The 21900-nt window shown below is 36.7% G+C and overlaps 1 protein-coding gene across 5 annotated transcripts in view; it reads left to right on the top strand.

The window, feature by feature from the left end:
* The window catches only part of IQCM (IQ motif containing M), a 184443-nt gene that overhangs the window by 32631 nt on the left and 129912 nt on the right, over positions 1-21900 (top strand). For 2 of the 5 annotated variants that reach the window (XM_046941242.1, XM_040699157.2), the window contains exon 1: positions 8746-9078. The exons of 1 other annotated variant lie outside the window; for it this stretch is intronic. In XM_046941242.1, the coding sequence (XP_046797198.1) occupies positions 9049-9078 (30 nt within the window). In that variant the 5' untranslated portion in view covers positions 8746-9048. Of the gene's footprint in view, positions 1-8745; positions 9158-21900 lie in introns of those variants that run through there. 2 more of the 5 variants (XM_046941243.1, XM_040699163.2) reach the window with 1 other exon arrangement.

Below are 21900 nucleotides of genomic sequence, written 5' to 3'. Positions count from 1 at the left end.
AATGTTGGAAGACAAGAAAGCAAGGAAAAGCATTCCACTTGCTTAGAAATGCTTTTGTGCCTTAAAGATGAACAGAACCTTGCAGAATCAGTCCCGCTAACACCAACCAACTTCATGAGCCTTATCACTGAACTGATCTATTCATTACTGCTGATTGAAATCATGTACTTGTGGTTTGTATGCTGCCAGACATTCTACTCCCCCAGAGTCGCCCCGCACAAGCATCCTACACTGAAAGTTTACATTTCCTCGGTCTGCTCTAGTTTATATAAAATGTAGATTATTAAGTTATACACAGGGGAACAGGTGGGTGGAGCAGCTGGCATGAGAAGTGAGCAGCCTGACAACAGAAAAAATATCAGGGTAGAATGCTGTACAAAATTTTTTCCTAGGAAATTGCAAATTTCACAATCTGTTCATGAGAACTGATGATACAGCTCATGTGCCAGGTAACAAGTCTGGGAGACTCTAGACTTCACTGGAAGCAGACTATTCAAGACCTTCAAAGATCTTGTTCGTTTTGGCTTCAGACTGCTACAGTATATCATGCAATCCTACTCATTCCGGAGAGCAATTCTTTGTGAAATTCATAAGTATATTGAAAAGGTCACAGTGGTTTTTCAGTCTTAATTAACTGACTGACTGTTTTACTGTATTTCTTATTACAGATTAAGTTTTAAGGAGGTCCTCATAAACTCTTAAGCAATGTAGGGTTTTGGAGGTTTGTCTTAGATTCCATTCACTGACATAAATTGACTGAATTGCATTGATTCTGATGTACTAGGCAAAGCAAACCAGCTAAAAATGCTCTCCTTAATTTAGGTGCAGCGTGGATTGTCACCTGGATCAAAAAAATTTCAATTTTTAGTATAAAAAGTGCAGGTATAGCCAAGGAAAGTGTAGTAACAGTCAGGACAATGTGATAGGGCCAAAGTGGCAAGATTTCTACAGTAAGGAATCAGTTAGGTGGCTATGGAGGAAGTAAGTGAGAAGATCAGTTGTGGAAGGAAATATAAACCGTGAGATAATAGAAGATATCACAGCAGCTTATTCTGCATCAATTACAAGGGAATCCAAACCATATCATCCTTGTGGTTATGCCACTGTTGCAAGAGAGCAGAACAAGGTATTACTTCTGTGAGGTGGCTGTTTACATTCTTTGTCTCTCCCACTTTAACTTGAGAAAATTTTCTCATGAAAATTTCATTAGAACGCACATTTCTCCACAAAGTTGCAGTTCTGACAAATCAGCATTTTTCAAAAGAGAAGTGTTTAATCAAGATGTTTCCAGTCAAGTCTAATTATAGTATCATCTTTAAACAGGGTTTCAGGCAGCACTTCGAAAATGAAACATCCATTATATCTGTAGTCTTTCGTATTGTTCAAATTACAAGAAACAATTACAAATATTATAAATGATATATTGATAAGCATTTGCTATACCATGGAATAGCATTTAGTGCTGTAAGTTCCTAATGTCTCACTTAAATTTGAAATTCCTTCTAGTTAGTATCTGAATTACTGTTGAGCACATAGCAAAGTTCACTCAGCCTTCATTTCCTCACAAATTCAACTGAGAAATGTACACATTTGAAGCCTTTCTTCAGAGGAGGAAAAGAAGAGGAGGGGTTGGGGGGGCATGGGATGGGAAGAAAATATTTAAGAGAAGCGTAGAGACCAAAAGAAGAGAAAAAAGCTGTTTTTATGTGCAGGAGAGAATCAGTAGTAGCTTTCAACTTGGACTAAGCAATCTGTTAGTGGGTGCAGCAGACTAAGTGACAGAGACTAAGTGAAAGAAAGGTAACTCAAGTGTTTGTACAGTCACAGGGAACAACATGATGTTAATGGTGGGTGAACAGGCATAGGTGGTTTGTTTGTTTGTTTTTGCTGTTGTGGAACAGACTGTGAATATTGGCTTGAAACCAGAATGTGGTTGTTTTTCTTTCTGTTTTTGTTGACCCATAGCTTCTCATAGCCTTTTGTAGAACAACATCCAAATTCTTGATATAATCTGAGACCCCACAGTAAATTTTACAAAAGCAGTGGTAAAAAGAAAAACATGATAATAGAGAATATAGGTGAAGAAGGCATATGGAAAGTATGGAACGTTATCTGCATGTTATTTTAAGGTACACTTAATCTTGTAGCTTCGAGATTGTGAGGGCTTAGGACCCCTGTGTTGGCAAAAGCTGGAAAGTTTATGTGAAGGCCAACACATTTCTCACTCACTGTCTAGAGTCTGGAAAAGCAAATGACAGCTGGTGGTGTTCTTAATATCAGCATCAAATCCAAGGAAACCAGCTGAAGCATGTAGCTGAGAAAATTCATTATCCACTTTAAAAGTTCAAAGGGAATGTGAGGAGAGTTCAAGAAGGACTTTGGCTTTTGAATACTTACATCTTTTACAAGAGCTTTGTGAGTTCTACAGTCTTGCATAAGAATGCATACTGAGCATATTTAAAGGACTTGAAAATTTAACTTACTCAAGGTATGGATTCCAAGAAAAATGACAATCCTTTAACTGAGATAGGCAAAGCAGAAGAAAAAAAAAAAACAAAAACAGTATACAAGCTCCAAATAGGTGTCTGATATATACATTCACATCTTTGTTTTGCTTAAATATATTAACTGAAAAGCATGTTTGGGAAGTTTCTGCAGCACCCATTGAGAGATAATAATATAAATCTTGAGATCCCAATATTCTGGTTGGGAATGGATGTTGGTTTGGGCCATACCATGGCAAAGAAAATCTATAATGTGGCCCTTCTCTTCTCACACTTAAAAGAGGAGGATTATTCCAGCAAAGACTGAGAACACATTCATTTTAAATTATGTTGCCTGAGTTGCTAGCATTAACCGGGATTTGGAAAGTGTGGCCAGGGCTCTGAGAAATCTCAGCGTTTGTACTTGTGTGCCCAGCTGGAAGTTGGGCACTGAAATCAATGTTGTGGTGATCACAATTATAGAGTCATTTTGGGCTGTAGAAAAGCTTTCTGTGCTTGCAGTGACCAATATTCAACATTTTACAGCATTTTCATTTGTAAAACAAAATTGAATTGTAGCTTAAGTTGAAGGGCTTAAGTTGGAAGGGTCCTCAGAGATTTTGTTCAAACCACCATGTTATGGGCATGGTTTCTGGAACTGGTTTATGAATGATTACTGCACAGCTACTCATAAGAGCAAGATGAGTATTATTACACAAATGTCAGGTGGATTTAGTTGATACCGATACATTACAATTGCCTGTTTTGAGGCAGCCATAGAGTGTTACCAAGAAGTGTTTTTCAGCTCCTTTAAAATGTGATAACTAGAAAAAATTAAATCTAGATATTTATGAATTTTAGGCTAATCTCAGTGGAGCCGTAGAGAAATAGCTGAACCAAATCTTTGTTTGTTCTTAGCTTTTGAAGGGGTGGGACTGGCTCAATTCTGAGGAACTTTTTATAGAGTTGCTCTCATGAGTCCAGAAGCAAACTGACTTTCCGCTCCTATACTGTCCCTGTGCTGTGTACTCCTTTAGCCCATAGTCCTAGGTCTTCATACTTTCTTGAATGGGAGTATTAATTATTGCTGAGACAGAGTCCATGAAGATTTGACCCTGTTAGGGAATTTATTTTGGGACAGTGTGGAGAGCAGATGTTTTTCCCAGAAACAAGGTGATCTTTATAAACAAGGCAGCTTTTGTTAGTTTACTGAATACAGAATTTCAAAGTTCATAAGTTGGAATGTAAATGCAAAGCTCATGCACAACCATATTGGCAGCATGATAATTCCACACCACTAAAAGCTCTTCACAGCTTCTTCACACCACACAATATTCATTCTATATGTTCCCTATGTCAGTATGAATTAAATAATTTATTGCTAGCCTCCAGGAAAATCAAACGTACCTTCATTTTCAAGATGAGTCTGTTTTTCTGTAGAAACCCTTCCATGCACTGAGCTTAATGGTTGCTGGTCTGTTTTCCTGGTTATCCATTCCTGTGCTATTTAAGTATATATTTCTTGAATCATGTCCTTTGTTGTTGGTGGTGAGCATAACTTACTATTATTTTAGTATCCCTTTTTTCCCCTGTTGTTTGCTTTGGTCTTGCATATCATGCTCTACTGTGTATTCCAGAAGAGATTGTTTTTGTTTTCTGATGAATCACTGTCAAAGCATAGTTATATTATCTCTGTTTTATACATAGGAACTCAAATATCAACAGGAGAGTTGTCAATAGTGACAAAAAAAAAAAAGTGTTTGGTCACTACCAAAATAGAAACTGACCTTATCTTATTATGACATTATTAAGTGCTAAAAGGAAATGGTAGTGAGTTTTGTCAGATAAGAAAGGACCTTTCTTACTCTTTGACTTTATTTTCAGAGTGAGTGTTGCTGATGATTAAAGTCCACAGATGAAGATTCACGTCATCTTTGGTCTTTTTTTGGCCATGATATTATGGCTGAATTTACTGCCTTGTGCGTCTTTTAGATATATATTTTACTTTTTTAGGTTTTCAGTGTTGGAAACAGACATAGTATGGATGAAAATTGGCAGAAGAGCATGAAAATCTTCAGAATTTTGAGTCAGGTGGCAGAACATTCAGGAAGCTCCTGGCACACTACAGATGGTTGATATAAACTGTTGTGGCAGAGCAGCTCTGCCAGGAACCCCATGGAGTATTCCTAAAGTAAACTTTTAAAAACACACAGAATATCAAAGCAGGAAAAAATTAATATCACTTGAAAGCACATTGAATATGTTATTGTCTTGAAATGCAACTCCATATAACCCCTTCATTCTTTTACTGTTCTAGAGTAGTATCCCAGGTTTTCCAAATTCCACAATTTTTCATCTTTACACTCTTCATAAAATTCATTCATAAAATATATGTATAAAATTTTTGTATGTATGAACTATTTATATATTTATATGAGAATACATACACAAACATAGTATGAAAGATAAAATAAGTTATATCATGAAATAAGTAAGAATTACACTATAGTGTCAAAATCTTGGCATCTGGATTGGGAATAAGAGAATACACATTTATACCCAATATAAACACTAAAACAGTTTTTTTTTTTTAATAAAGCAAAGGAGAGAATGCTTTTGTGAGAAGAATAATCTTCAGCTGAAAAATTTCCATGTACTCAGAACAAATTAGATTAATAGAGATTTTGGGAATTTTTATTAAGTTTTTTTTAGAAATATTACCCATATTTCAGCGCTTCTTGGAACTGTGATTTATGATGCTTGGCAAATCTTAACAAACAACTGATATTTCCAGAAGAAATAGCTATCTGTAAAATTCATGTTAGATTCTTAATCTCCATCTTCCTTTTTTTTTTTTTTTTAACTTCCCTTATTAGCTGAAGAAATCAGCATTTGGAAATGTTGGTCAAAACATATTTTTTAAGTGATAATGGGATCCCAAGCTGTGATTCATCTCTTCATAATGATTCCTTTGTATGCTGCTTAAAAAAAAAAAAAAAAGTTAATGCTGCTTAGGCAGCTTAGATACTGGCTAAAGCTTTCCATCTCTGAGCAAGTTTTAACATCAAGTTCCAAATAATTTAGTTGTCAGAGTAGGAAAAGTCTCACCTTTTTTACCAGTAAGATACATTCTCTGAGATAAGAAGAATCCTCTCTGTAAGTCCTGAATTTTGAGCACGTCTGTATTCTGCAGCATTTTGAGACGGACTTCTACTTGAGATTTGCTTAAACTATTTCATACAGGAGGGCAAGCTTGAGGGTATCTGGGCTAATTTGTCTGTTTCTGAAAGTGATGCTTCTGCTTAATTTTCAGTGAGCTATTTTACACTTTACATCTCAGCCTCTTCTGGTGAAAGTAGTAGCTGTTGTGCTATCTTTCAGGCCAAACCCCACCCAAGTCAGTAGAAAAATCCCAGGTACTGAAGGCTGGGCTTCTTGGGGCAGTGCATATGGATCTGTATTGGGAGTTAAATTAGAGGTTGAACACAACAGCTTTTGAGAAAGTCCATGGAATTACTATTTTTTTCTTTTTTTCCTTTAGTTGAAAAGAAGCAAGTTAGATACTTTCTAGGCTAAGTCAGAGAGCATGACTTATAATTGACACATAAATGATGGATGCAAAGAAACCTGTTATTAAACTTGGAAAGACTTATAAATTCATTTCTGAGATATAGTGAAGAGGTTAAAGTTGAGGAAAATCTTGACGGGCTACTTATTACATACAATTAGCATCAGCTGCATACCTTTTACATGGGATATGAATGCTATGTTGTGCACACTTTACCACTGTTATCTTGGAGAATGGAGCTCCAAAAAAGCACAGCTGAATAGTTTGGTAGCCTATTCTCATTATATAATTACAAGTAATCATCCTATGAATTACTATAACACGCAATTTATGGTGAATCTGTATGAAAACCACATTTTTATGGATCAGCTTGAAGATTGTCAGACATTTGCGTCTTATTTTGTTGTTGTACCTTTCCACTTCCATAGCAACAATTTAGCTATTCTCAGCTCATACTAATTGTGAGAAAACGAAATTCCATCTGTTTTTGCATAATGAAGTCTGAATAAAACTTCACTTGTTAAACATCTTCACTCCAAAGCTGGTTAAGCAAACTACTGTTTGGTGGTGTTGCATAACGTCCAGCTACTGAGAAAAATGCATGGTCACTCCAGGGCACAGCTAATTAATACTGCAGAACTGGAATCAATATAAACGTTTATACACCTCGGTTGTGGGGGGTGGAAACATAGGGAGTTGTTCATTTCACTTGTTCTTCTTCAAGTTCTTTATGTAGAATAACGTTTATGAAGATATGACCATTTAATTTGCTAGCAATGGCTAGTCAAGAGCATCAACCTCTTCAGTTTAGCTGTAACCATCTTGCTCTAGAGAAACTGGGATGAGTTTTCAAAAGAATATGAATATTAAAAACAGCAAAGGAGGAGAAAAGAAAATCCTTATAAATATCATGTGCTTGTAAAGAGGTGAGAGATCACTTCTCTCAAAAAGGAAATGTGAGAGTTCTCAATACAAAATGAAGAATATCAAATGAAATTAATAGTTTTTGCTTACTCTGCAAGAAATGCTTGTTTTATTTTTTGAGATAGGTTAGTTCACTTTAGCAATTAAGGAGATTTTATATGATGAAATCAATAGGTTAGAGAAACTGCTCTTTGCTTTCACTCAGGCCATGGATGTTTCTGAAAGTTCATTTGAGACGAGTGCTCCAGGATCAGGTTTTAACTTCTGTGCTGCAGTTACAGTGCTTATCAGGAAATCTAGTCAAGTTTCAATTTGAATAACATTTTAGAGATACAGCAGAGTATTTGCAGCACCAACACACAAGACTATAAGTTCTCTTCCTCTCTTCTCTTCAGAAACCTACCTCTGAATTCAGTGGCAGCTCTAAAAACAGATCTATCTCCAAGACCTTTGCAGAGCGTGAATTTCACAATGACCTTTAAAACACAGGGAGGCTTCCAGTCCCCTCTTATTTCACAGGCAACTTGAAAATTAAGATGGCTTCACTCACCTGTCTTTTGTTGACTATCTTCTGTACCATCTTTTCTACCAATTACAAAAATGAAAAATTAGGATTTAGCAACCACTTTTCATGGCTACTTCAGCAGGCCCATCAGAATTTCTGCAGCTGCTCTCCATTCAGGCTCATAAAACACCTCTCCCTTCACAGTTTCTCAAACGCCTCCACCTCAGCATTTCAAGTAACTCAAGCTGCTTCCTTTCTTGCTTGCTCTCCTGCTTGCATGCCGAAACAAGAAAGCCTTTATTAAGAGCTTTTCTGTCAATCATTCTGAAGGCCTCTTTGGAAATCTGATTAGTATTTGCAGCCTATGTTCAGAAACAGGCCGAATATATCCAGTGTAATTTACACAAAGAGGTTTGAGGGAGGGGAGCAATTTAACTAGAGGATGAAGTCTTGTTTCTGTGCTGCAAGATATGTTATCATCTCTGTGAGCAGTGATATTTTCAGATTGTAAAGAGTTGTGCACATGGGAATTTAAGATAGGCTATGTCATTTGGGATTGTTAAGGCTTGCCTTTACTGCACTACATGAGAAAGTGGGTAAATTAGGCTGTGCTGGAGCTTGAGACTGCTGTGTTGATACTGCTGCTGTAGCATTATTAGCTTACAGTGGGCTCAGATATGTCTACTGGCTGTACAATTGTATCAGCACAGTCACTCCCTTCAACTTTCTAAGCCCATACAAGCTGGATAAAGCATTTAAAAGGAAGGAAAAAGTTTCCTGTGACAGGTGCTCTGGAGCCCATGCTTTATGATTTCACAAAAAGTTGAATTCTGTTCACTCAATAAGAACAGAGAATGGTGAGTGCTGAATAATGCACAGGCAGTACTAGAGGCTTGAGAGATGGTGACTACTATGAACTCACTATTTGTCTGGGCAGACTGCAGCCTGTCCAGCCTTATTTGCTAGACTGTGTTGAAGCAGAAGTAGATGATGATGCACCTGGTTGAAAAGACAGAGTGAAAGGAACAAGTTATGTATTTATGATGTTGAAAGTGATCAGGTTGCATGCTGAAAGGACAGCTATTACTTTTATTGCTTTATTGCAATTGCTTTATTGCACTGCTTTATTCATGTAATCCTTGTTAACCCAATAACTTTACTAAAACTATACTTGGATGTTTTGTCTAGCCTGCTGCTGTAAATTTTGCTTAGCAACTTTCTGCAGCCTGATTTCTGCTACCTGGTTAAATTACAAAGCAACTCTCAGAGCAAAGTGCAGCTCTGCCATTGCCTGCCAGCTCCAGATTTGCTGAGCGAGTCCCCTGGAGCCAAGATGGTGGTGGGACCCCGTGCCATATCACAACCAAGCCTGGCAGAAACTGGTGGTTGCTTGGTAACGAGGAATGTTGCTGTTCCTTTTTCCAGAGGTTTAGCAAACAGCTGAAGCAACAAATTTGGGGAGCAGCGTATGGTTTGAAAAGAACAAATAGTTGTTGAAGAAAAAACAAAGAGTGAGACAACAGTGTTACTTGGATACAGCAGAAGTCAACACAACAGAAGGAAGGGCTATGAGGAGAAGTAAAGGCAAAATGTTCAAGGTTTGGAAGGATCTGTGTTTTTTAGTGCACCTAGTGGTAATGCAGTTCCAATCTGTTTGCTGATCCAGAAGTATTTTCAGTAAGTTGTTTATTACAAATCTTTTCTTCCTCATTTTCCAGCCATTTCCTCATTCTCGTGGTTTTGTGTTACTCTTCCACCGTATATCTTACTCTCTATTTGCCCTTCAGAAGTAGTTTCTACTGTTACATCTTGCACAAAATGAGAGCTGTACTAGTTTCAGTATATTGTCCTGAGGCAATTGTGGTACTGGTTGCTACTGCTGACTCCATTGCCTCGTTGTGCTGACTCCATTGCCTTGTGCTCAGTGCCTTGTTACCTGCTATTCCAGGTAGACAACGTGACATCATCTGCATATCTCAATTATTTTTCTTGTTATCACAAGTGCTGCAGACCCAGATAGAAAAGCTCCCTTGAGAGCGTAAGGAAGCCTTCTCGTCTGTTCTCGATCAGACAGTGCAGAAACAATGATAATATTTTGTAGCCTGTTTCCTGTGGAAGTGCTGATTTGAGTTCTGTTTTAGAGATGGAGGAAGATGCTCAGCTGAAATGTTCTGTTTCCTTATCATCCATGTGGCAAATGTACATAGTTAAGTTATTCACAGAAACAAATGATTGTGTCAATGACTCCATAGTGGACAGGCTTATTTGTGATGGCTGCACCATGAGTAGTTCAGGTAACTGCAGTAGTTCACAAATATGAGTTATCCTAGAGAAGACAGCCTGCTATCAATGTGTCCTGCAGTTGCTAGCAACATCTATGCCATATAGATTAAAATTACATCAAATATTTTCATTTACCTGTCCAGACTTCCAGCTGAGCAACAGCTTGTGCAGTTTCCTTTGTCTTCATACAGCATTTTTAATGGAGATCTGTATATTACTTATAATATAATATATAACATAATATATATTATATATGTATAATATATTACAAATTATAATATATAATATAAAGTATATTACTAAAAAGGAAATGCAGCCCTAAGTCCTACACCTGGATGTGTTTGCAAGTACAGCAGTCTTCACAGGGCAACTTCATTTGGGCACTGCTTTGTGATCGCCTTACAGCAATGAGCAGTTATGCTACACGTAGTTGTATAGGTTTCACTTCTGTAAGATACTTCTCACCAGCATGAGAGAGATCTCACAATCTGCACTCAAGATTTGACATCACCATTGATTGCACTGAAAAAATATACATTTTCAGTCTGTCCCTTTTTTTTTTGTCTCCAAAACCTCAATTTCTTTTGCCAGTTCTTGCCATCTCTGTTTATGGATGAAGTTTCTTTTCCTTTCAGTTTTCTGAACTCCTTATCATTTTTATCACATATAAAATCCTGTTCCTGCACAATCCTTTTCCTACGCATATATGATTAGACATGAAAAGATAAATCAGATATGTAAGCCTTGGAAAGCCCTGGTTCCTTTTCTATAGAAGCAATACTTAGGTTCACTGCCTAGTTGTCAGATTTATTCATCTCCCTCCTAAAGCTATGGCAGTCAACTCTAATTCTAATTCTAATTTTATTTGAAATTTGTATTTTTTACTTGAAGAAAAAGAAATGTGAACTGTTGAAAAATGTTTCCAGAGGGCACAATATAATTAATGGAAATTTAAAATACTATTAAAGAAGCAAATACATGCATTTTCCTATGGATTTGTAAAAACCTTAGTATTGGAGTTAATTCCTTTAGCTGAACTACTGTTACATTTTAATTATATTTACTGTAATAGGAACATAAAACTTTATATCACTGAAGAGCTCAAGTGAAAAATGCCATGTATTAAAAATCTTTTGTTAAGGAACATTGTGGAGAATTTGCTCTCAAGAATGAGAGATGCCACTCTTGGCTTTCCTTCATCTGACGTATTTTAGACCTAATTCAACAGTCATTAACATCTGTGAGTCAAGATTTTATAATACGTGATGACATTCAATGAACATAATGTACATGTCTTTTTTTTTAAGAACTTGTCACACTACTGGCCCCTTAAGATGATGCATTTGCTTTTCTTCTTTGGATGTAGAACTATTTTTTTTTTCTGTAACTATTATGGAAGTGATAGAATACCTTTATTTGGTAACACTCCAGCTAATTGCTCTGAATGTATTTAAAGGGGAAGGCTTTATTCAAGATAAGAATCTGCCATTTGTAAATAGTTTTAGTGTGGATGGAATAAAGAATTTGAGCAGTAATTTAAATTCCCAGAGTTAAATTTTTGAACTTCCTGTGTAACAGCCAATAGCACAGAACTACTGTGGAAACATCATGTTAGAATTGGTGTTACTCCTAATTTCTGAAAGGAATATGACTCATCTTGGAAGTTTGTTACAGTATAAGCATTTTTAGCAGTTGACTGCACCTGCATTCTCCATCAGAGAAATTTTGGTTATGCAGCAAATATAGGTTTTCACTCACTGTGTCTTAAATGACCTAAAAATCTATAGATGCTTTATTTTTCATTTCTCTGTATCATGAGCCAGCTGGCACGATTGATAGGACACTCATGTTGAGTTGTGGCTTTTCCAAAAGTTTTCCTGTAAAGATGATCAATGAGTATTGAACTGCACTCAACTAAGACGATTTCTGTGCCACAAACCACTTTTCAGCATAGAGCATAGAAAACTTATCTGATATTTTCAACTCACAAAACTTTGAGATATTTTTTTAATGACATAAAACCAAGCAGTTTTGGCTCTGATGAATATTCAGCTACAACAGTAACCTTTTTTTTTTTTTTCCTGGAGATCTTGAAAAGCACTTAAGAGCCAATGCAGTGCACTGTTTTTTGGGCTGTTGAAATAATTTATCAGAATGGCACATGTTCAGCAAGTTACAGGCTATAATATCCTCTTGCTTTATAGCTACATATCAGGCCTAAAGGTGTGGACTGTATTAGACTGTGAGACTCCTTGGGAATATAGTGTCAACAGTGCAGTGATATAAAATTGAAAAAATTAGACTGAAAGTAATGGACAAAATCTTATCACATAACTAGGTTGCAGTGATTGTAGAAAAGATAACCTGTGTGAAATAGAACATCCTTACCCATGATGCATAGAGTTTCCAGAAGTGATTAAGTGAACATATTACAACGAGGGCTAGGTTCTCACTGGTATGCTTTAGGCATGTTTGTGTTGGAAAACTGGATGCAAGTAGCTCTCTTCCCAAGGTAATATTGAGCTGAGGTGATTTTAGGTGTGCCTGAAATGGTGCTGATTTCTGCACCATGTAGAGTGTAAGTCTGGGGAGTAGTACATGTGTTATTATAGTGCTGTGCCCAGAATAGGAAGTCCTTCCTTTCAGCAGCCCTTTGTTGGGTGCAGTTCCATCAGGCACAGCAATGCTGCTTCTGGATTTGCAGGTGGCACGGAGAAGCCTTCTTTATATGGCACTGTTGTGTGCTACAATCTGGCTACTGTTACTTTGGGTACCTTTATCCAAAGAGTAGGTTTAAGTCTGTGTCACAGACACTTGCATCTGGCAGTGCTTGGGAAAGTCAAATCCTTATGAGCCTGGGCATTTTGTTACTTGGACCTTGTCACTCTTCATGAAGTACAAGTTCCTCTGCCTTTTTCACTTAGATGCCAACGCTCTCTGAAGACTACCCACAACACAAACGGGCTCATGGGTGCGTCATTTAGGAGCGGTTTAGTGATCAGCCTACTCGTCTGGGGTATGAGAGACTGCAGTTTAAAATATCTGTTTGGTCCAGCAGATCAGAGCAGTTCCACTTTGCATTAAGTATTCATTAGGCCCCTGAGTGAAAAAGGGAGACAGAATGATTCTATTTCTGTCAGAGACTGGGGCCTTTAACTGTGATATAAGAAAATTATGGTTAGGTTCTTATTGCAGGGAAAGAATTCAGGGTAAGATCATCTTGCAGGTTCTGTAACTTGTTTGCCTGTGTTCTGTTTGCAAAGTATGAAACTTGTACCTGTCGTGTTCTTTCATGTGGATATGGGCACTACATAAGGCACTATGTCAGAGTATTTTCTATGAAGTTTATTTGCATGCTTTAGGTGTAGGCATTTCTTTTAATATAACTTAAAAAAAATCAAGGTTATTTTCTTTATCTTTAATTGAATACTGCTATGCTGTATATACTATCCAAACATTGTACTATGTTATGTCCAGCAGGTTAATGCTTCCATTAAACTCTGGATTTCTGAAGTTCTGTTAGATTGTAACTCTTCAAACTGAGGTCAACTCCTGTGAATTTATTAAGTGATGTGAGTTTTGTTGAAAATCTTTAAAGATATGAGAGCACATCTTATTGGCAGCTTCCCTACTGAGGAGAATTCATTTCTTTCTATGTTGTCGGTCAGTAGTTAATATCTTTTCAAGGGATTAGCTCTGTCTGTATGAACCAATGCCTATCCCTGAATAGCCCTGACCTTGACAGACAGAACAAAAATGTGGCCAACCCAAAAAAGCTGTTATGCTTTATACAGATCCAGGAACTTGGACTGGGAAATTATCTTATGCCACAGAAACTGACTATAGAGGCTAAAGCTCACAGGAGGACTTTCCACAGTGAGTGTTGTAGGAGAGAATGCGAGAAGACAAAAAGTATTTCCAACAACTTCCAAATGTTCTCAGCTGCAGCAGTGCCATAGTGTGGGCCTCTTAGAAACCAGATTGATGCTGAAATGTCAGTTCTTTCAGGTTTGTTCTCGTAAATGTATACTGTGTTGTAGTGGTTGATACTTATCCTGCAAATCCGCACTTCTGTCCATGTGTAAAAATCCCACGGAAGTAGTGAGGCTGAGAGACGTTCACGCAGGCATTCACGAGCCTTAAGGCCACGAACGGAGTGGGGACAGTTACGAAACTGTCCCCAGAGCTGTACCGTGGGACACTCGGTGAAACTTAGGACTACCAGAAGGTGGCGGCATTGACGAAGAAAACAAGCAGAAATTATGCATTAAACACTGATTTATATATTGTTGTTTTTTTTGTTGTTGTTTTTTGCCTTTTTTTTTACTTTGAATAAAAAGGCATAGTAGCAAGTTAATGACAACAAAATAACTGAATGCAAAAAACAAAATCTTTTGTCTTTCTGTCATTCTCGATGAGCAAATTACAGAAATTAATGTTGCATTAGAATGAAAGGAAGCAAGGTTTTTCTGAGGTGGCCACTTAAATACAACATACATGCAATATTTGCAGCAAGTTCAATATATTGCTGGTGAATTTAGTTACTAAAATTATGCTTGTGGCAAGCAGACTTTTTCAACTTCTTTTTGGATTAAAGTTAACTCCATTCAAAGGTAGGCTATAGGTAGACCTCTGAGGGCAACAGCAGGCTTGAGCATGCATGAATTTGTTCCTATAGAACAAATCTACTCTTAGATTTCACTGTAGCCTGCCTACGCTGTGGGTAGGAAGCCTTGTGTTTCCCATTTCTGAGTTGTGGTTTGTTTAGTCTTATTGATGCCTGATTTGTCAATACTAAATGCTGAAAAGCCTGAGTTTAGTGCAGAGATTGTAGAAGGGTCCCCTTGCAGACTTGCTCTGTAGTTTAGCCTAAACCTCCTCCATGTCGATTTGCATGTGAACAACGTGCATGTAAACAGAGTGTGCATTCTTTTACTAGGGGGAGTATAGTGTTTAATTCTCTCTGCAGCGTCTTGGAACAACAAAGTCTCTGCATTTAAGAGTGAGGTAGATATACAGTGTGGCTTTCAGGCATACGTATGTGGAGCATAAATTTGTCTTAAAGAAAGAAAAAAAATGGTAATTTCACTTTTATTGTTCTGAAAGAGTCCAGCTAATTGAGAGTCAGCTGTAACAGACAATGCATTACACATAAGTGGCACCATATTCCGTCTACACAGCACTGAAATAATTGTGTTGTTGAGCTGGCCTAGTGGTATCTGTCCTGTGCTCTTCTCTGCTCTTGGCGTTTTTTGTTGTTGGGTTTTATTATTATTACTTTTTTTTAATGCCAGCATAAGACGGTTAAAGAAATGTTTACTTGCCTGGGAGCAATGACTCTTTATCCTTATGTACAAGAAATACATATCATGGAGGAAGTTCTTTACTTCCTCATTGCATCTGTTTTTCTATTTTTATGGTTCAGGCTATGCATTTTGTGGTGTGACTTTTTATGGAGATTCATTGAAGGCTAACGTCTGCAAAATGTTGAGGACTGCTAGCACTTGTCACTTGGAAAAGATAAACTGAGGAAGTCAAATTCAAGAAATGATGAAGTGAGTGCATGCAGCTACTTTATACTTACGTTTATGTTTTTGATTTGTTCACTTTGTATGTTGTCCTTAGCTGATACAGAGTTGTATGCTACTGCCTTTTCTTCCCTTTCTCCGTAGTGCAACTTCTTCTTTAAAAAGACTCTCACAAATGAGTCTAGAAGTTGTATCTTTTCTGTTTACTTGGACGCTCCTTTTATTTTATTAATTAATATGTTTATTTTACTTTACTCATTCCTGTCATAAGCAAAACAATCAGAATTTCTCTTCTTTTTTCTGTGAGGTTTCAGTCTTGGGTATCATGGGCTATATTCTTTGCCATTTTCATTCTTGTAACATCACAGAATGACAACCATGTAATTCAAAGGAGAATTAGACTTCATCAACGTGACAACTAGTTCTTCAGCTTCTTACTTGCTCTCTCAAAGCTTAGGGTTTTTTTGATTCTTCATATTGCTTGGATAACACACACATTTCCTTTTGCTAGGATCTCATTAAAATATCTAAATTATATTTTACATATAACATTGGGTGATAAGTGATAATAGGGTGATGAGAAAGAAAAACAGAATGTAGGACAGAAGGAGCTAACGTTTTCAATGAACCCTACCCACTTAATAAAAACTGTTTTTTTTTCTTTGTGAATCTTCAGATTACCATGACAGGAAGGCAGTCCGATTTTGTTCTCACTCATACCATGTTCATTGCTTGTACCTGTCTTGGCAATTCCTGTCTTCAGCAGTCTTCCAAAAATTGCTCTTAAGACTAAAGAACACTATGTCAAGATTTTGTACGTATCATCTATCGGTTTCACTCTACCTTTTTCTTTTTCTGAAACCACCTTCAATTTTAACATGCTGGGTTATCCGCATTCACAGACAACTTCACTTTTTCTGTTTCACTTGCTCTTTCTCTCACTGTTTTCATATATATTTTTTTTTTTTGCTCAGATTTTGGCATTCTCACTTGATACTTCTGTGCCTTTGTATTTTTTCATATAATCAGGATATAGGTATATCTACATATATAGCTCCTGATGGTAAGAAAATGGATATAATTTTATACGTGTACATTAAAGATCTTGATGCCTACTCTAGAGAACAAAGAATTGGATTTTTCCTGTTTGTGTTCTGTTGAGATTTTAGTGCTCACTCACCATGTCAATGACAATCTTGTCACAAAATTTAGTAGATTTGCCTTGACAGTGCCTGAGGTTAAAAACAAACCCACCCCTTGGCAACCTGAGTATTTGTTCTTCTTGTATGCTATCCTATTCTTTATTCCTGATGGGAAGGGAGAAAGTATCCAGATAAATGTCTCTTATCATCCTCATCCTACCCTAGGTTATGATGTTGTTCTCTTTCTCCACTTAACTTTCACTGAACAGGTAGAGCTGGTGTAGCTGTTGAATAGTGTATTTTACAATCTGTGTGCTGTACTGCAGTAAGCTTGTCTTGTAGGCTTTTTTGTTGTTACTGATGTGAGGTCATGGTGAAGCAGTGGAGTTCTGACACTATAGTACTGGCAGTTAGAAAAATTTACACTTCAGGTCCTTCATGATAGCATAGGCATAAGTAGGTGATTGTAGCAATCTGGATAGTGTACTTCAGTTTTGTGGTTACATCAGCATGAGCGGCAAGATCACTCTGTTACCCATTTCTGCAAGTTTCCCAAATCGTGTTGTGCACTGCTTCTTGTTCCAAACTTTTCGAAGATGGTAGTTCAGAAGCATTTTGCAGCCTTAAAATAGGAGTCCGTTATGAGTAACTTTCAATCGCTATGCTCTTGATAATCTGATTTGCCTATTTCTTCCTACCTGAACTGAGTTTGTATTAAAGATCTGTATTAATTTAAAAGCAGTACTAGAAGTCTGTTGGCCTTGGAGCTCTATTCTAATCAGCATGTAGTAGTTAAGTTTTAAAATTAAATTCCTGCAGGAATATAGTCCACCAGTAGTGTCATATATTTAAAATTAATTATAATTCCAAACCTTCTTTCCACATCCCTCAACTAACTTTCCATGCTCTAAGTTTTGTGTGTGTATCATTAGATTTTAATGGATATTCTTCAGATATTGTTTATAATCTGAACTACATATTATGTTACTGTAAGTACTTACTATGTACTGTAAGTCCTGAACACAGATTCTTTGTTACAGGCTACTTGTCCAGTAGTCAATGTACGTTGAACTGTATGTATGAACTGTGCGTGTGTCTATATATATGCATTGTATGCCTTGTGAAACCTGCAAAAGATTTCAGTGTTTAGGTTACAAAACTGATTCTTTAAAAAGATGGATTACAAGAACTTTTCAAAGACTTGTGGAATATCAATTTATTTTTGAATTTAAATTTCATAGTAGATTAAACTATTCACTATCTTTCATTTTGAAAATAGATTACTATGGTAGACAAATGGGAACAGCAACATCGTAGTCTTAAATTTTTCAGATTATTTGTATAAGTTTACCAGTGGAAGCCTTAGTTAAGACAAAGTACAAGACTGCTGTTGGGAGAGTCAATTGTTGAAATGCTAAATATGCCCATCTCCAGTTACCACTAGTAGTGCAAAGCATGCTGCAAGATTGTCAGAGCAATGGTGTTTATATCTCTTTGTAAAGTAGTAGTTGTAGTTGAACGAGTATCATAAATAACTTTGATTATACAGTGTGTAGAAATGAGGTCATCTTTAATATGTGTACAGTCTAGGTATTTCTGTTCTGTAGATCTAGCAGTAATCACATTTCCTATGAAAACTGTTTTTTGTGACTACTTAGATAATTAATTATATTTAGATGTATTAACTGAGCTGCTATCTGATTTTAGTCCTTTTTCTGATGTGTTAAAAGGTAAAGAGGAAGGAATGTTTGTGGCCTTTTCTGGTCAAGTTGCAGGTGCAGTATTTTATTTTTGAGTTAAGGCATCCTTATCTCTTATGTCACATATTCATCTCGGAGGTGAAAATTGAAGATCTCTTCATGATGATTCAGCAGTTATTCCTCTATTTTCTTCACTCAGTTCAACATGATAAGAGAAATTCTTGGTTTCTTTTGAAAACTTTTTATCCCACTGTTGCATGGTAGCTGTACCATTTAAAATGTTCATCTGCTCTGGTAGCTGTCTCCTCTGTACGATACTGTGGAGCTAGGCATCAATTTACTCTGCAGCGTGCTAGAATCTCAGTCTAGAAATGGCTTAGGTCTTGAGATAGTCAAAGAATTGCTCAGTCTCTTGTGAAGATGTAAAAGTTGTTATGAAGGAGCATATGTATAAGTGGGTTTGTTTCTTTGATTGTCCTTGTACTTTGACTTTCTCACAAACATCCTTGTGTGTATTTTATTTCCACCTGCCAGGTTGGCAGGTTCTCTCTGTGCACTTCTCTGCTCCAAGTGTTGATTAGGATTCCTTTTCTGTCTTCTATACACCCCCTTCGTGTTAATATTACTTTGTTAGTCTCTTTTCTGTATGATTAGCTTATCAGGATGCTATCATATTAAATTGTTAGAAGAATATCTAAGGATGAAATTTTCAACGGGTGCCATTGCTCAATTCATTGCTGAATAGTTTGACTATATGCTTGCTTGATGATGATGGCTTTCCTAGCCTTTGTCAGAGTATGGGCACCTCCTATTTTCCTATTCCAGTTTTCTGGTTTTCTTGCAAAATCAGCAGAGTTCTGCTAATTAAAATTTTGGAGTTCAGTGGATGGAGTGTTTGGATAAGGGTACAATAAGCAAACAAACGGGTATGCCACTAAAATGAATGTAGTGATTCATTTTTTTCTGAGCTGTTTCTGATGGTTGAAAAGGCTCTGTAGCAGCAGCAAGTTGGTTAAGTAAGGTAGCTCTGGTTGGAAGTAAAGTAACTCAGTGCACTTTCCTCTTGACCCGTATGAATTCTGATCTAGAGCTAGCTGGAAGGAAAATGATACCGCACAATTTAAAGCAGCCATCAACTTTCTCTACAAGTTGGTGTCAGAAGCAGCAATCAGTGTTCTGTTAATGAGATAGTGTGCTTTTCCTGACATTATTCCTTAATGCCAGGGAACTGGATATCATTCTGTTAATGCCCTGGACTGTTAGGTCTCCCAAAATTGTTGTAGAATTCTTCTGTCAGACCTTTCCAGATCAGATATAGATGTTACTGGGAACAAATACTGGGGCTGTGTTTTCTGGTTTCTTTGGTGGCTTTTGCAGCTTCATGCTTCCTTTCTTGCATTCCTCCCTTTTTCCCACACTGGCTGTTTCAGCTGTTCCCTACTGTTAGCTCTCAGCTGTTTTTGTTTAATTCTTCATTCTCTCACAGAGAAGTGGAAGGCTTGTGATGCCCAGATTTCTACATATGTTGAAGTAGAGCAACTAAATCTAAGATTTCTGTTTGATTGGCTTGTTTGTTTACTTAAAGCTATGTTTCAAGCCTTTTTTTGGTTCTGCAGAGAAAAGCCTGAAATGGTATTTTCATTTAAGTCTCAAAGACCTGAAGGCAACTAAGAAGATCCCTGATATTGTTCCCAAAAGGACACTGGGCTGTCTCACGTTTTTGTGCACTTAAGATGATCAAATTCAGTACTGTCAGTCTCACTTCTCTCAGCTGCTTTGCAATAGATAGGAGAGGCTAGAAAGCTCAATGGAGTCACTAAGCTTTTCATAGTAGTGTGGAAGGTCTGAAGACAGTGAGCAGCAAACTTGAAGAATAGTGGAACACTGATTGACACAGATTTTGAAGGGGAATTCATAATGTTCTGGTACCTTGCCAAACTGTATTACTGCGAACATAAATCGCAGTAACTTGTGGCAAATACACTTATTTTGACTTTGATTTCTCCCTCCCTATCCTCAGCTTCTGCTCAGAAAGTACTTTGCCTTTTTCTAAGATGCTTAGCAGTAGTACATCCAGAGCAGTCAGTAATTACCCTTTTTCTTAAATAAAACAAAACTTTTATTTGGTGTAGAAATGGCATATAAGTGAAAAATAAACAGCATTGTAAAGATTTCCATTGCATGCCATGCTACTAGAAGACATCTGCAAAGCCTTTTTTTTCCCCTTCCTTTTTCTTTTTTCTTTTTCTTTTTTCCTTTCTCTTTTCTCTTTTTTCTTTTTCTTTTCCTTTTCTTTGTTCTTTTTCTTTGTTCTTTTGTTCTTTTTCCTTTTTCTTTTTCCTTTTTCTTCTTTCACTTTCCCCTTTTCTACGTTTAAATTAAAGGGGAAACTTATATGCTGATTTTAGCCATCTTGACTGTGAATGTCATTTTTATGGATTCAGATCACTCTAGTACAAAGGATGCCATGTTTTAGAAAATCTGAGCATTCAAACAATAGTGCAATTCTCTGCAAAACTGGAAACACTGACTTAAATATTCAAATCTTCCTGCTAAAAAAGGAATTCCTGGCTAGTCATTTATGTGTGAAGTCTACATCTTTGTTTTTTACTTCAGTTGTAAATCCTGTTCAGGGAAGCACTTCACACGGATACTTCAAGGTTACTCAACATTACATAAATATAAGATTTTGTCTTTATATATTTAGTATGGGCACACCAGAATTTGATAACTGCTAATGTTTGCTCGAGGGAGCAATAATTAAGGTTACTTGTGGCTTCTGATGAACATTAGGTACATAGTTTTGGAATGAGAAGTGAAAAAAGTTTACTAAAAACTGTCATTATTCTGCTCTTCCTTAACCTTGCTTTAGTCGTGTCATATAATGAGCATCTAGTTGATAAAGAGTTCAACTTTCTTCATGTCAAATAATACTAATAAAAAGCTTTTAATTTGCCACACTTTAGTTTCTATCATTCTAGTTGGATGGGTGAGACCCATTCACCTCTCTATATTTTCCCACATGATGGTAGATGGCAAACTGCTATTGGTGCATGGTTGTGACTGAATTTCTGGAATCTAGTTCTGTAAAGCTGCAGTAGATATTGTCTAACAATGCAGCCTCTCCTTATTTATTAATCTACTTTTGTCCATATTGTCTCCTTCAATCTAATTTACTTTGGTTCATACTGGAGTTACACAGATATGATGTTATTTCCATAGAACTTGTTAGAGCATAAAGAAAATAAAAGTTAGTATAACTTTTTTTTTTTTTTTTACTTTGGTGTAATTCACAATGAAGCACAGGCTGTAAAAAAAAAAAAAAAAAAAAAAGCCACTTATAATCTATCAAAGGCATAAAAATTGCACAGAATCTGCTCACTATACGTTTTTGGCCACAAGCATTGCCAGATATAACAATTACGGCAAAGATGACAAATTTAACAACTACTCTGTCTTTCTCCTTCCCACCAAAATACCTTTCTAAGTTAGTTAAAGGAGTTACTTCATACTTCTGTTTATGTCAGGACTCTTCATAGGTTCCCAATGTGATTATTTTAAGATAAATATTTTTAAAAAATACTTCATGTATAGCCAAGGCAAATTTTAATTCTTTTCATCAGGGAGTTGATATATGCACAACTTTCCCAGTGCAGAGGAAAAATAAATTCTTGATGTTCTTTTGATAATCTGTTGCTTTTCAGAGTTTCTACCAAGTATCCTCATCGTTCTGCCTTGTGCATCCTTCTCTGCAGCAAGGAGGTGAA

Source organism: Gallus gallus, chromosome 4, assembly GCF_016699485.2.
Source record: "Gallus gallus isolate bGalGal1 chromosome 4, bGalGal1.mat.broiler.GRCg7b, whole genome shotgun sequence".
NCBI classification, from domain to species: Eukaryota; Metazoa; Chordata; class Aves; order Galliformes; family Phasianidae; genus Gallus; species Gallus gallus.
The sequence above is the reverse complement of the archived record's forward strand: the minus strand, read 5'-3'. Positions and strand labels throughout refer to the sequence as shown.